Source organism: Schistosoma haematobium, chromosome ZW (assembly GCF_000699445.3).
Source record: "Schistosoma haematobium chromosome ZW, whole genome shotgun sequence".
Classification (NCBI taxonomy): Eukaryota; Metazoa; Platyhelminthes; class Trematoda; order Strigeidida; family Schistosomatidae; genus Schistosoma; species Schistosoma haematobium.
In genome coordinates, this window is record NC_067195.1 from 60,866,729 (window position 1) to 60,882,789 (window position 16,061).

At 29.5% G+C, this 16,061-nt stretch overlaps 1 protein-coding gene across 1 annotated transcript; it reads left to right on the plus strand.

Moving 5' to 3' along the window:
- Positions 1–413: 413 nt before the first annotated feature.
- On the plus strand, positions 414–15,680 carry ZNF14 (Zinc finger protein; the record flags this gene model as incomplete). Its single annotated transcript, XM_035731811.1, has 2 exons — positions 414–1,458; positions 13,981–15,680. 2 exons carry the CDS (start codon positions 414–416, stop codon positions 15,678–15,680), a joined length of 2,745 nt encoding a protein of 914 aa, XP_035589777.1.
- Between the last annotated feature and the right edge of the window lie 381 nt (positions 15,681–16,061).

A 16,061-nucleotide genomic window follows, 5' to 3' on the forward strand; every position in this document is an offset into this window, starting at 1 on the left:
TTCACTAATATCTGATTGGTTACTTTTTTCAGGAGTAAATTAAATATTTTTCTACCCTTTTAGAAGTAATCATGCTTGAAAATAGTGTTTGTTTGTATCGCCCCTCTGTCTCCATATACTTTATGATTACTAAGTTTAATGTATTCCTTGCGGCTTGTTGAAAACTGGGCAACAATCTGTGTATTTCCATAAATAATTGGGGGCGATAGGAGGGAGAGATACCGAGTTGTGCGATCACTGGGACTAATGAAGATAAGTGGTGTTACAAATTGGTTCAATTCAGCAAATAAGATTAGACGGAAACCTAGGGGTGATGGTGATGATAGTCACATTATTAATGATATGTATGATTTTTATTGTCTATATTTTGTCATGACTATTATATATTTCATGACCGTACTTTTCATATAAAAATGGTTGTACAACTACCAAGACGTTTGAATACAAATATACTACATGATAACAGAATGAATATGCTGCATAATAATTCTTCTGGTATTTATATAGATCGTGATTTTTCAACTAACAAATTTATAATGAATGCAAATCTCACGGACACCAATATGAGTACCAATAATAATGATATAAATAATAATCATAATCCATTTTATAAATTATTTACACGCTTTCCAAATTACACTTCAATGAATGGATTAGATTCTATCACTACAAATGATATTATGCCTAGTGAGAACAATATGAACAGTATTACCAGTCACGGGACAAGTGCATTTAGAACACCTTCACCAATTATGGACTTTATGAAAGAACAATTCGGTATTACACAATCATCACCGAAGCAATCATTGAGCAATTTTACATTTCCTAATGATATATATAATCGAAACACTTCTATTATTAATGAACAAATTAATGCCCAGCTACAAAATACGAAGATGAATATTACAGATTTACAATCGACAATTCAGTTAGCTGGTAAATTAGCTCAACATTTTATTGCGTTATCTAATAATAATAACAATAATTCTACGAATTCAAATTTTTCACTGAAATCTAATCCAACTGATTCACAATTAGGACAATATCATCATGAACAACAGGGTCAACAATCCTACGACTTTCATCAACATTATTTACAACGTCGGCATAATTGTCAACAGTTTATTCCATCATTGATCAATTCGAATCATGAGATGAAATTATCGAATCTAAATGATACCTCAAATATACAATCATTAGATCAGTTAACTGAATTCTTGTTATATCAACAATATTATCAAAATAATAATAATCAGAATAATAAAAATAAGCATATTATACCAGAAATACAATGTCATAATGCTAATACTAGTAATAATAATGTTAATAAATTGAATTTCAATATGAATAATAATTATAAGGCATCGTCAAATAATTTGGAAAATCTCAATCAATTGGATAATTCACATTTTGACGAAACAATACAATTTACACCGTTGCAATCGTCACTTGAAGAAAGTAAGCGTAGTTTTGTACTTTCTGTTATTATTCCTGTTGTTATAAGAGTAATTTAAATGGTTATCAATTCATTAAAATGATTCATGTTATGGATTGATGTTCAGTTAGGTTAGCATTACTGATCAAGAAGCATTGAATAGAGTCGAATTTAGGTCTAGGACAATACATTTAAATTGATGAGCTGAATGAAAGTCAGTAGTCTACATTTTAAATTTTGGTCAAATCATGATATCGTTATACTGTGTTAATGAATGGCAACTGTATTATTAATGATATGTTAAATTTTTAATAATTTTTAAGCTAATTATTTTAGCATGATAAGCTTCTTGTTATTTGCCTTTAAAATAAGTAATTAATTACATACCATTTTTATCTGTTTTAACACTCACTATTCAATGACATTCACGCGTTCGAGTTGAACTAATAACGGAGGTTTTCTTAACGCTATTTAGCTTACAGTATTATTTAATATGCTTTATGATAAATTAAGTTAGATGAACTCGGTCTTAAGTGAATGTCCGAATATATCTTTATAGTTTTCGAATCACGAAGCGATGTCATCTAGATTACCACTGAAAACCTGGAGACACTGAATGGTCGATCCGATCTATTGTCAGACTCCTCAGTAATGTACACCTACCACCTTACTACGAGGAATCGATCTCACAACCTCCAGTCTCGCACATGAATGCCTAATCTCTAGATTACTTGGCCAACATTTGACGGCGTTACTGTTTTACTTAGTGAATCACATGAATTCCACTCAATAGGCAAGTTGTTATTTAAAAGCTGTAAACGTAGTTTCTTCATCAGTGTAAAGAAAAGCAACAACTACTCAGGTTTTTACTAGTCCCTACCCCAACTATCATTTTCTTTCTTTCATGCAAGATAAAATACGATCAATCGAGCTACTTAATATAGTGATCAATAAATTACTTTAATTCATCTGATTAAGGAAAAATAGCATATGAATGAACGCTTTTATCCGTTATATAATCATCAGAGTTCTTTTCGTCTATTCAATCCATGTCCTACCAGTAGATATGATTTTTTTATCTAAAATAAAAAAATACAAAAGATACTCTTCCATGCAGGTTTTTATTTCCACTGTATTCCGAATTCAGAGTGTTTGGGTTCTAGTAGCAAGTAGTATTTACCATGAAATAGATGATCATATTGAATCACTGATCAAGTAGTTTAATGACTCAGTATTCAAAACAGTGGGCATTTTATTTCATTTTCATTAGGATATAAACCCATTTAGTTCTATAACTTTACAAAAATGAGTTTTATTGCTACCTATTTTAAAACATAAAATTTCAAATCATGATCACTGGTAACATCAAAGCATTTGTATAAGGTACCTATGAGATATCAGAAGTCTGATCATTTCAGGTAAACAAAAATTAACATTTAGATAATATCTAATCATATGTTCTAAGCATATCTGTTCTTCTACATCGTTATTTCTAACGACATTCGGTAATATAATAAGAATAAACTACAAATAATTCGAAGAGTTAAGAATGAAGTAGGAACTCACTGACAACAATTGTTTACGATCATACAATAAATCATGAGCTAAGTACAAAAACTGGATAATAGTTCGGCATTTTAAAAGTAACTTGTCTAATGAAGGATTAAAACTTCATCCTAATTCTGTATGTTTAACGTGGATAATTAATGGGATAAAATCTCGAACACGGAGATAAGACAGTTACATAATTTACCAATTTATGATGAATACTATGTTCAAAGTTATATAGATTTTTCTGTTAAAGTAAATTTATTCAACCACCATTCTGATCTTTCAGTTCATCGAAAATTTTATTGCTAAGCTAATTAGATAACTGGATAAAGTAGATCTTGACATATTTCATCAATTCAATGTACCACATCACATCTTTACAGTGAGATGAACTTATCGAGACAAATACCGTAATAGTTGAAGTAGTAATAATATCACCAGTCGTTTTATGAGTAGTGGCGGAAGTAGAAAACATACAATTCAAGAAGAAAGAATTAATTCGCGGAATGAGAAACATAAGCAGTTTAGATAGGGAATAATTGCATTTACGTTATTATAGTTGATTTTGAACTATGTTATCTAAATTATTCAATCATTTGGTTGGAATAATCGTTTAACTCGTACCAAGCAGTCTACACTTATCGAAATAGTTCATTTTAACAGTCAACAATTCTATGAGTCAATATATCTTTTTTTCACTGGTTCTTCTTAGTTTTCTTCCAACCTATTACTGTAACATATAACTATGATTTGTTTTATCATATTTGACTGTTACTTTAAAAACAAGTAGAGATTAGGTGTTACGATTTAAGTTAATTTCAGTTTGAATAAACCCATTCAAAATACTTATTTATTAGTTGAATTCATGAGTCAATAAGAACTAGACCACCATGGAAAACCTGGATACACTGGACGGTCGTTTTGTCCTATTGTGGGACTCCCCAGCAGTGCGCATCCACGACCCCGCCCCGCGGGATTCGAACCCGTAGCCTATGTCTTGCGCGCGAACTCCAAACAGTTTCGTTGATTGGTTGAGTTTAAACATTAACACCAATGGATGCCAGCTCAGTGGTCTAGAGGTTAAGCGTTCACATGCGAGGCCGATAGGTCCTGGGTTTGAATCCAGCAGGGCGAGATCGTGGGTACGTACTGCCGATGAGTCTCACAATAGGACGAAACGGCCTTCCAGTGTTTTTAGTTTTTCCATGGTGGTTTAACTTTCATTGACTCATGAATTCAAGTATTAAACTACTAAAATCTTCACAAATCCCCCCTTCTGAATATACTTATGCTTTTTTTGTTGATTTAGCTAGAATTTATTAAAATATTGTTATTATTATTATATAATTTTTTATGAAATATATGAACATTTCAAACTTCAAATCACTAGATATTAATAAAATTAAGTTTTATCAACAATAAGTTATCTTTAGAAGTAATTTTTAGTAAGTGACAGAACTTTAAACTGAACATTATTGAGTGAGAGATGATAAATGAATAACATGTTTCGTATTGAGCACCCGAGCAGTATTCCAGGCCTCACACAAATCAAATAATGAAGTATGGCACATGGATATTTGGTGCATCCTTGTACCAATCTGTATGTGTTTAAATAAATAAAATCTAATTGAATAATTCAGTATGTGTTAATATCAATAACAATAATACTGAAATCATTCTTGTGGATTAATTATCTCATTTTTATTGTAAAACTATGACTAACACAATAAAAAAATTTACCGACAGAAACAGTAAACAGGAGGTCACTTAATAATACTATATATCTTTTTACTTATTCTAAACCACAGAATTTCTAGTCTACTGTATTACATCAACACACAATCAGCACCTGTACATATTAGTAACTTGAATTCTGATTCATCAACCACAACATAGAAAAAGCGTCTTTAAAGAAACAGATAAAAAACTGCTTTGTAACTAGATAGCAGGTGCTATTCACGACAAGTATTATTGATTACATAAATGAAGTAATAATCTAGATGTGAAAATGTACTCAAAACAAATGAATTGGGAAAAATAAAGGAAAATTCCCAGTTGGTAGAGAGGGGGTAAATGTGACAATTTATAAGAAAAAAAGAATAAGCGAAGGAAACACTTTATATTGTTCATGAACTGTTAACATTACAGCGAAGCCATCTGCCTCGATGAAATTTACACAATGTAACACAATTAATAAAAACATTGTGTTTCCATGATTAATGCAATCAAAGTTTATTACTACAAATTTCATCACGATAATGATCATTCTATTATATTCTCTTTTGTGTGTCTGGAGATTTATCGCGTTACCGGTTGTTTAAACGAATTATGTGTTACGGTATATGTGTGTGTAAGGGGGGAAGGTGTTGCAATATTTGAAGTAAGTTAAACAATTCAAATTGAGTGGGCTATAAAGATGAGTAATAATTAAGATCATTTATATCTATGTATGTTACATCAGATATCAAGAAATTTAATTTGTGACTGGAAAGACTTCTGTCTATCACAGAGATTATGTCGATTTATTGAGGTTATAAGAAAGTATCAAGTGTTTTTCCTTGTTAAATTGATACATTGGATAATTAATTGTAAATATATTTGAGTTTCAACTAAGCATGTATGAAGTGAAGTTGTAATAATGAATTAAATTTTGAAGTATAAAATGATGAATACGAAACAGATGAATTATTGTTTTGCTACCATGAAAGTAAAACCTCAGAGTGATGGTTTAAACCAACGGGATGATATTTTTATATCGTATTGAATGATTCACTAACAATATAATACATCTTATTAACACGTCTACATATTACCGGTTAATATATTTAGCTTTGATTATGAAGCCTAGTGATATCATCCGGCTACAAGCTTCGATTTCAGAACAATGGGTTTAAAAACTGAAAATTTGTGCGTGGAAATTATCGAATTCTTTCATCATCAAATCATCCTTACACAAAACATATAACTGGAATTCAGAGTTAAATCATAAGTTTCATTTGAGTTAACAATAGGAATTATTTATTTCTATTGACCAAAAGTGAATGCTTTTGAACATTATACAAATGTATAGAATAGGATTTATTTATTATTATACTGTTCGTCTGATTGTCGATTAAATATGTGAGAAATGTATTTCAAGTAGATGACTTTATTAAATCTCTAATTCCTTGAGTTTTAGGATAAATTACATTTTCCCTTAACACTTATTTGGAATAATTTTTAATCAGAAATAATAATAATAATATTGGCATTGGCAATACTACTAATACTGATACTTAAGCTACAAATTATTACAACTGTTCTCTACAAGTCAGAGTGTAATTCCAGTCTATATGTATATTTCAATCTCAGTAAACAAACATACGTAATAATATTAATAATGATATTACTTTCAAAGGTAAAGATCATGAGTCAATTGAAGCTAGACCACCATGGAAAACCTGGAAGCACTGGACGGCCGTTTCGTCCTATTGTGAGACTCCTTAGCAGTGCTCATTCATGACCTCGCCTCCTGCGAGGTTACAAATTATTACAACTGTTATCTATAAGTCAGAGTGTAATTCCAGTCTATATGTATATTTCAATCTCAATAATATTAATAATGATATTACTATTTTTTTAAAAACTATTATTTAAAAAAATACAAAATTCAAAAAATAAAATAAAAAGAATGTAAATGAATAAATTATTATTTTTTTGGTGACATTTTAAAAAAAAATCGCTACTATTACGTAATGAATGGACATTAATCTTTAGAAAAAAAGAAACAAACAACTTTATATTGACATTTTATATTTTAACTTATATATACATTAATGTAGTTTTTTAAAAAAACAATCATAATAGCAAATATTTATTATACGATGCCAAAATATTTACATTAAATGCATATATATTCAATAGGAGTATAAACTGATGAATGAAATAGTCTCGGGTAGATGGAGGATTAAATAGTTGGTTATCCATTTGATAATAATCCCAATAGTAAATATAATAACAATAACAATATTAGTAGATACCTATCAACTTCTTATAGATGACAATGAAATTTTTTTTAAGGTCTGTTTATTGAACCACATGAACAGATTGAATAATTTGATTATGAATAAATAATAATAATAATAATAATAATAATAATGGGTTAATCAGTAAAGAGAGGCAAACAAATCACTTGTTTCAAAATTTATATCACAGATTTATTTAGCATATTGTTTGTTTTATGGACACATATGTATTTCTATAAGAGTTATTTTCTTTGACAATCTGTTCTATCCCCTTTCATATATATATACAATATACAACTTGACATGATCAACTTAATTGTATTGACCTAAACATTTGACAAATACTTTTCACTTATAAAACATTTGATTATAAGAAAATAAATGATGATTAACTTCATGTAGCTTATCTGATTTCACGTGTCTGTATGTGTGTATGCACAAGTGTGAATGTATACACGAGTGTATATATGTTTAATGATTGATAATATTTATTCATATTGACTTCATTCCAAATTTGTTAAAAAAAACCCCACTATTTTGAAAAATGAATCTCATGGATTATATATCGGATCTACTAATCACTCAATTAATGATTTACCTATGTATGCACGCGTATGTATAAGATATGAAAAACAAAATTTTTCCAGTCTAAGACCAATCATAATACTCAGTTAATAATCATGGATCATTAATTTATGATAGACATTCCTATATTATGATTATTAAAATGAGCTTCTATCCAAATGTTAGATATTTAAGATATTTCAGTTTTGAATAAGACAAACAATTGTTTTAGAAATGAATTACATGCTTATGCAAAACATTATAATGTCGAATAAAGTTGATTTTTTATGAAACTATCAATTATCTCCAAATACCCCATTTTCTCAAATGTCAGCTGGAAATAGTTTTTCAATGAATTTTTGTTATGACTATTATGAAATATCAGAAGGGGTTTGTGGAGATTTTATGAAATTTCACAGATTGAAATCATGAGTCAGCTGAAGCCAGACCACCATGGGAAACCTGGAAACACTGGACGGCCGTTTCGTTCTAGTATGGGACTTCTCGGCAGTGCGCATCCACGACCCCGCCCCCCGCGGGATTCGAACCCAGGACCTACTGGTTTCTCACGCGAGTACTTAACCATTCGACCACTGAGCCGGCATCCAACGGTGTTAATGTCTGTTGTGTGATATCAGCTCACTGAAGACAATGGTATATGGTGGCGCAACTTCGTGGATTGGTTGAAGTTAGACGTTGACACCGTTGAATGCCGGCTCAGTGGTCTAGTTGGTTAAGCGCTTGGCGTGAGAATGATAGGCCTTGGGTTCGAATCTCGTGGGGTGCTGGGTCGTTGGTGCGCACTGCTGAGGAGTCCCATACTAGGATGAAACGGCCGTCCAGTGCTTTCAGGTTCTCCATGGTGGTCTAGCTTCAACTGACTCATGATTTCAATCTGTATTATGAAATATGATGTAAAACTCTAGTGATCACTATTATGAAAGTTGTGGTTGACTGAACTAAATATTAGTAATAATATGTATACAATAATGATTATTATTGTTACCTTTAATGGTAGTCATAACAGTTATCACAAACAGTGACAAAGTAGAAATTTCAGCGACACTGATGAGTAATTCGACCTAGTTTACAACATCCTAGCAACCTCTACTTTTGCACTGATTAAATTTTACAATGAGTTGACATAATCATCAAAACACAGAGGAGTCATCTTATGTTATACAACCGCACCTATCTGTAATGTACCTTTACAACTATCAGCATGGTTGAACTACACCTGTCACAGCTGCTTACTTGAGTTCAAAGGAATCCTATTTGAAATCGGTTACTAGTTAGCAGGTAATCATTAGGAGGATGAGATATTTACTACAAAATATTCTCTTTTAAATATAATTTTATCAGATTGATGTTTAAAACCATGACTTTCATAAGTGTATCACATAACCCTTAATTTTCCACTCACGTATAAAAAAACTTTGAACTATTTGCTATCTGATATTAAAGTCAATGAAAAAACAAAAAAATCGTCAATTTATCTTGTTAGTAACAATAATATTACTAGTAAACAGCTTTAAAAAAAACTAATAGAAATAATGTTAAACTGAATATTGATTCTCATATATTGCATTCACTTATCTCTACGGTTACTTAGTATGCAGGTGGTTACATTCACTTGTCACGCACACACACATACACCTAAGCTCCTACACAGAAATAACATAACAGACTTTTAAAAAGTATCAATTTGTAATTTTCATTTTGTAGAATGTCATTTTAACTGTTATATCAGTTGTTGTGTTCACTAAGTATATTATACCCTTATTTCTTCTGTTTAATAGTGTCTATATTTTGGTAATATATCTGAACAAACACGTATTTGTATGATATACTGTTTTTATTGTTAGATAATCATTATCATTTATCAGTATAATGCTTACAATGCGACAAAAGTACAATTCACATATCCATTATTATTATTACTACAATTATCAATAAAGTTGGAATGACCTCGATATTAAATATTGATAAATTCGTTGTGATATTTATCTACATAATATTTAATTATATACACTTATTAAATAGTTGAACTATATAAGTTATACAAAACATGTATAAATACATCTTAGCAATCAACTATATATATATAATATGACCTTTTACTTTATAATAATGACGACTACAAAACATTACTCAAGTGAACTTTAATGATTCTTGTTTGTGTCCATGATTCTGATTGTTAAAATGAAATGGTAGAAACTAAAAGGAATGTTGAGTACGTATTTCACAAAAAAAGTAATATAAACAATGAGTATCATGTACGTGTTATAGTGTAGGTTTTCACCTTTTTAAATAGTCACATTCACATATATCCATACATACATACCTACAGACATACATAGATGTATATTTGCACAAACAAACAAAAAACAAATGGTTTTTTCTAATCTTAGTTGTTTTAGTGAAATTAATAAAAAAAGAACAACAGCGAAAGAAAGAAAACATTGAACATACAAAGAATTATTGTTGCTTTAACCATGTAGTTTGTAATAGTTATTTGTTATTGTTAAAACATTTGAGACAAAAAAATATTTATTTTGTAAAACCGGAAGACTTAATATGTTTAAACTTGCACCAATCCATAGGACGATAGTAATATAGACAACGTATTAGTGGTAATTAAAAAGATATTGTCTTAGTGTAAATGAATTATAAATTTGATTATTTTCTTTTTAATTATTTTATTTTAGATTACGCAACAGGCTATTTTTGTTTACAATATAGAAGTTACCCTGTTTTACAGTTTTTTAAAAGCCCTTTAATCATATGTCGTCTGACAAAAATGCTCCGGAATTTTCTTCTAGCATAAAATCAATTAGAGAAGATTTTAATTTAGAAAGTCAGTAATCAAATGATAATAACATATTCCAAGATTTTTTTAGTCTTGAATCTATAGTACTACATAAAATACTTTTACACTTTTATTATACTTACTCAATTACGTATTTTAGATTACTAAACAATGCTCTGATGAATATTTTTCTTATTCCTAATATTATCCGATTAACTGACAATGATGAGTAAATAATCACTAATATATTTACTTATTAATATCTTACTACTAATGGTTTTACTTTTAAACATGATTGTCAAGTTCTCTGGAGAATGATTGATCAGCAACTAATTTTGGGTTCATCATGATTAATTTGTTCCAATGGAACTAATCTCCAAAAACCCTTCACCTGAAAAATAGTAATAGTACAATGCTCAACTATTGATATACACTGATGATACTTAATCAACCAAAAAAGGTTTTCAATGGTGATCAATCATTGATTAGTTCATGATCTCCATGAAAACTGAGTAAAAGTCTGTTTAGTGCACACCCTCACATTATTTTTTATTGTTTCTACAATTAATATCAATTCATAGTAAATGCTTCAAGACAATTTAAATTACTTACAAGCACAGTTACAATTGAATTATCAAAAAGAAATTATATAAATACAGTAAAATTTTCTTTGTTTTAATGTAAATACTGCTCAATTTTATCCATCTACAATTTGTTACACGTGTATTTCAACGTAAATTAAATCAAGCATCGTTAAAACGTTTTTCCTAAACTTTATAAATTATGTTATGAATTAAGTGAATATACATTACACGAGTTCATTGAGAGCAGAGAAAAAAAACCCACTTTAACTTGAAGCAAAAAAATCAGCCTTTAGGGCTTTTTCTCACTTTGATCAAGTGGTTATTGTTGAACTTACTTGGTTCTCTCTCTCTATCATTGCTTTACTCTAAGAAGAATTGAACGGATATTCTAAATGAATAAATATATAAGTATGTCGGTTTTTGTTGTGTCGAAATGTTAACTTAAGAAATAAAAAGATCCATTAACTTTTTTACATTTTCTTCAACTTCCCATCTGTTGGTTAACTAACTGCTTTCTCCCTCACATTCCTCCTTAATTTTTTGTTGTTGTTTAACATACAAACATACAGTCACACGTACTACAATTATCAACTCTCCCCCACTAAAGTAGTATTTTCTTTCTTCCTTTCAACTCAAGTGTTGTTGTACACCACATACTGGGAGAAGAATAAAAACACCTATTCATTAACAAAAGTGAAGGGAGGGGAGAAAGTAATTAAAATTCCGAATATGATTTTTCTTTTTTAATCACCTGCAAAAGTAATATGGCAAACGCCAATAGATATCAAGCTGTCGTTTAGTACGTGTTACTAGTATGTAAAACTAGACTAATAGCAATATTTTAAAAAAAATGCACTTTTCGCTTATGTTGTGTATATACATTGTCGTACTCATTTGAACAGATTGTGTATTACATACTTATTTAGATATTTTGGGGAACAAAGGTAGGTGTGAGAAGAGAAAAATAACTATACACTTGTGAAATCATAGTCTCATTTATATTTAACAGTCTAATTTTTCGATGAAAACAAAAAAAGTTGATTTCTTCGCTGCTTTTCTTTCTCTCATCATATCTTGAAATCATTTACATCTCTCTTTCCATATGTTAATCTAATTGTGAGTAAAAGTTTCTGAAATGTTTCATTTTTTTTAAAAAAAATTTGTCAGTTCAACTTTTTACTGTTTCATTTTCGTAAAACTCGTTAATTCTCCTCATACTTCTTGTTCTTGTTCTTTCTATTTTTTCCCTTCTCCTATGACTTCATTTATCTATTTAAATCGTTCGCGTGAACCGACTTCTTACATGCTCATATCTCAGGTCACAAAATTTATTGAATATTAATCAGACGTAAATAATTTTTTTGTATATATCTAAAAAAACAGGTGTATAGATAGAATTAGAGGAGGGTGATGAAAAAAAACAAATCACAAACATTATAAGAATGATAGTGGGGTCGAAGTAGAAAAAATAATAATAATTAAACAAAGTCGAGTTTATCAATCAATAATTTATAAACATATGTTCACATAAATGTATCCATATGTGCTTAAATGTGTTGTACATTATGATAACTTAGAATATTCTATCGAACGTGTCAATCAACTGAGTGTAAATGAACATTAATTTTGTTGTTTTATTTGGGAAAATTTTTTTTATCAAACTTCTTGATCACTGATCATAGTTGTAAATCAAGATATTAAAGTCAATAGGATGATTAGTGCTCACTACAATTTTATACAAAAGATTAATTTGAACAGATTGATAAAGTATTTAATTAAATTTTAATTTTTTTTTCTCTGAAAACAAAAATATACACAAATCACTTATTAGAAGATGTGAAGATGCTTGAGCAGTAATCAAATTGTCTTTTAAAAAAATTATTCTGAATAAAAATGATATCTGTAGCTAATTGAAAAAGATGCCGACTCAGTGGTCTAGTTGGTTGAGCGCCTGGCGCGAGACTGATAGGTTTGAATTCAACAGGGCGAGATTGTGGGTGTGCACTGCTGAGGAGTCCCATACTAAGACGAAACGGCCGTCCAGTGAAAAATATTAGTTTGTACATTATGAAGTGTATTTTACTGGGGAAAAAATAACCTTTCTGAACTGGACAGAACAATAGCGTGATCAATGATGGAGTTCATTATGCTTTTTATCAGTTTAAAAGAAATTATATAAAACAAATGTTGTGGTTTGTATAAGTTACAAAGAAATTAATCCTTTTGAAACATCGTAGATGATATATATAGACAAAAACTGAAAGTTTTGATTATGCAGCGAACTCAGAGGTCTAAACAATTGAAAAAAACACAACAAAATTTGGGACAGTTAACATTAAACTTGGAATGTCTGAAAACCTTATTGTCTCATAATTATTTCGGACTGAATATCCTTCTTTATTTTAGTCTGAATAAGGACGAACAATACTTTATAGAATATATTTACTAGGCCACTAATAAAACTCAACTTCTTTCGTTTACCGTCAATATATCTAATAGAGTGAATATCAGGGGTGACACAAACAACTATATATATATATATATATATATATATATATATATATATATATATATATATAAGAGAGAGAGAGAGAGAGAGAGAGTTTTGAACAGTAAAACGTTAATTAATAATTTAAAATAGGGATATAAGAAGCTAGATATGTAATAATTCCGGAAAATGTAAATTTTTATGGTAATTGGTTGTACTGTGAATAACTAGCTCAAAGTCTTTCAACTTTTACCAAGATCATCAAGCCAAGATCATTTTCTGTATTCGTTTACCTTAGTAGCACATGCATAAATTAGTTATCATAATGGAATATTACAATTCTTATGACGCAATAACCGTGTAAACTGTCAATAATTTGAGTTATTTTAAGAAATATTAATATTCAGTAATCTGATTAATTAAATTTTTTTATTGAATCTAGTTGAGATAAATTCCAGAATTTCCTATCTGCACAAATTGAAGTTTTATGAACTGAATTTGTTATTTATAAAATATTCTTGTTTTTTATGTTCCCTTTCTGTTAGGTGGTTGTATTGATCTTTCCTATAATGGATCAAACAAGACATCAACAAGTCAAAATAAACAAGCATCATTAAATCCTTCAAATATCATAGTATCAAGTGACACATATTCAAATACTAATACAAATAATAGTAGTGATAATATTGAACAACATGCAAGTGAATCAAATGAATTGTCGAAATCACTAATTCAAAAATCTATCAATGAACTAAAACACTATTCTAGTATTTCCTCATTTTTAACTTCAACGCTAACTACAAGTACAATGATGGCAACACAAACTTCTACAGCAATCTATCCAACTATTTTCTCAACAATGACAACAATTCCTACTCAGGCAGAGATTGATTTTAATTCATTAACATTTCCGTTAAATACAGATATTAATTTAAATAGTTATCCTGGTACAAATGATTTTTTCTCATCATTATTAAAGTTGAAAATATCGACTGCTGATAAATTGAATGAAATCTTTGTTAATACTACTTCTGCAACTACTAATAATACTAGTAATATTCATAACATCAAAAGCAACAATAACATCGTTGCTACTAGTGATAATCATACTAATCTAAATAGTATGGGTGAAGAATACAGTTATGAATTATCACATGATGAACATATACAAAATCCGTATAACAATAATCATACACTAAATAGAAGTTGTAGTAACAGTGGTAGTGGAACCAGTAATAAAAGTCATAGAAACACATCAAACAAATCTCGCCATCATCATTGTCATCTTCAGGAGCATATGACAAATGATTTAACTAAACCTAAAAATCGTAAATCAGGTTTTCAACCCGGTGTAACAGTTGGTTATACGTATGATGCATTTTTTATCTCAGATGGTCGATCAAGAAAACGTGTAAAAAATTCTCATATAAAACAGTCGAAATTACAAAAACGTCAATCGTATCGTAGTAATAATGATGATACATCATTACAATTAATTAGTCCACAATCAAATATAACTAATACGTCAAGATCATGTTCACTTGATGATTTATCAAATTGTACAAATGAAGAACGAGTAATAAACAATACATTAAATAATGCTTTACCAAAATCTCATCTCTCAAGTATTACATCCTCTTCAACTTCTTTATTAGTTACACTCAATGAAACACAAACACAACGATATAGTTGTCCAGATTGTGGTAAAAATTATGCAACATCATCAAATTTAAGTCGACATAAACAAACACATCGTAGTTTAGATAGTCAATCAGCTAGAAAATGTCCACAGTGCGGTAAGGCCTATGTATCTATGCCAGCATTATCAATGCATTTATTAACTCATGATTTGAAACATCAATGTGATATTTGTGGCAAAGCATTTAGTCGACCATGGTTATTACAAGGTCATCGACGTGCACATACAGGTGAGAAACCATATGGTTGTGCACATTGTGGTCGTGCATTTGCTGATCGATCTAATCTACGAGCGCATATGCAAACACATTCAGGTATGAAACAATTCGAGTGTAAACAATGTCATAAAAATTTTGCATTAAAATCCTATTTAAACAAACATTTGGAATCTGGTTGTACGAATAAATCTGACTGGTCTGTGATGAATTCTTCATTAACTTCGGAAGAGAACTCTTATTTCTCACCAGAGCCATCAGAGAAATTATCAAAAATGGAATTTCATCAACAATCTGATTTATCATGGAGTGTAACTAAATTAATTAATTAATTACTCAATAATAAAGATCAGTAAATTTGTATCAATATTTTTCACTTCATTCTTAGTTTTATTCATCACCAAATGAAATATAATCATTTATACAATTGATAGCATCAATTCTATTAATAGTAACACTGTAAGACAAGGTTTTCCTTACCTCATTTAACTGATTTTAATTCTGTTTTTATTTTTTACATTTTGTTGTTTTTGTTGCTTTCAATCTTTTTAATAAATCATCCGTTTCATCGATAACTAATCAAATAATCAATCCAAATCATTTGGTTAAAATGTTCGCCTTATACTGTTCTACTTGTAATACCATTTTAAACAAAAAACTGATGGAAAACCATTTATCATTTACTGTTATTCATTTTACCTCATCTACATGTG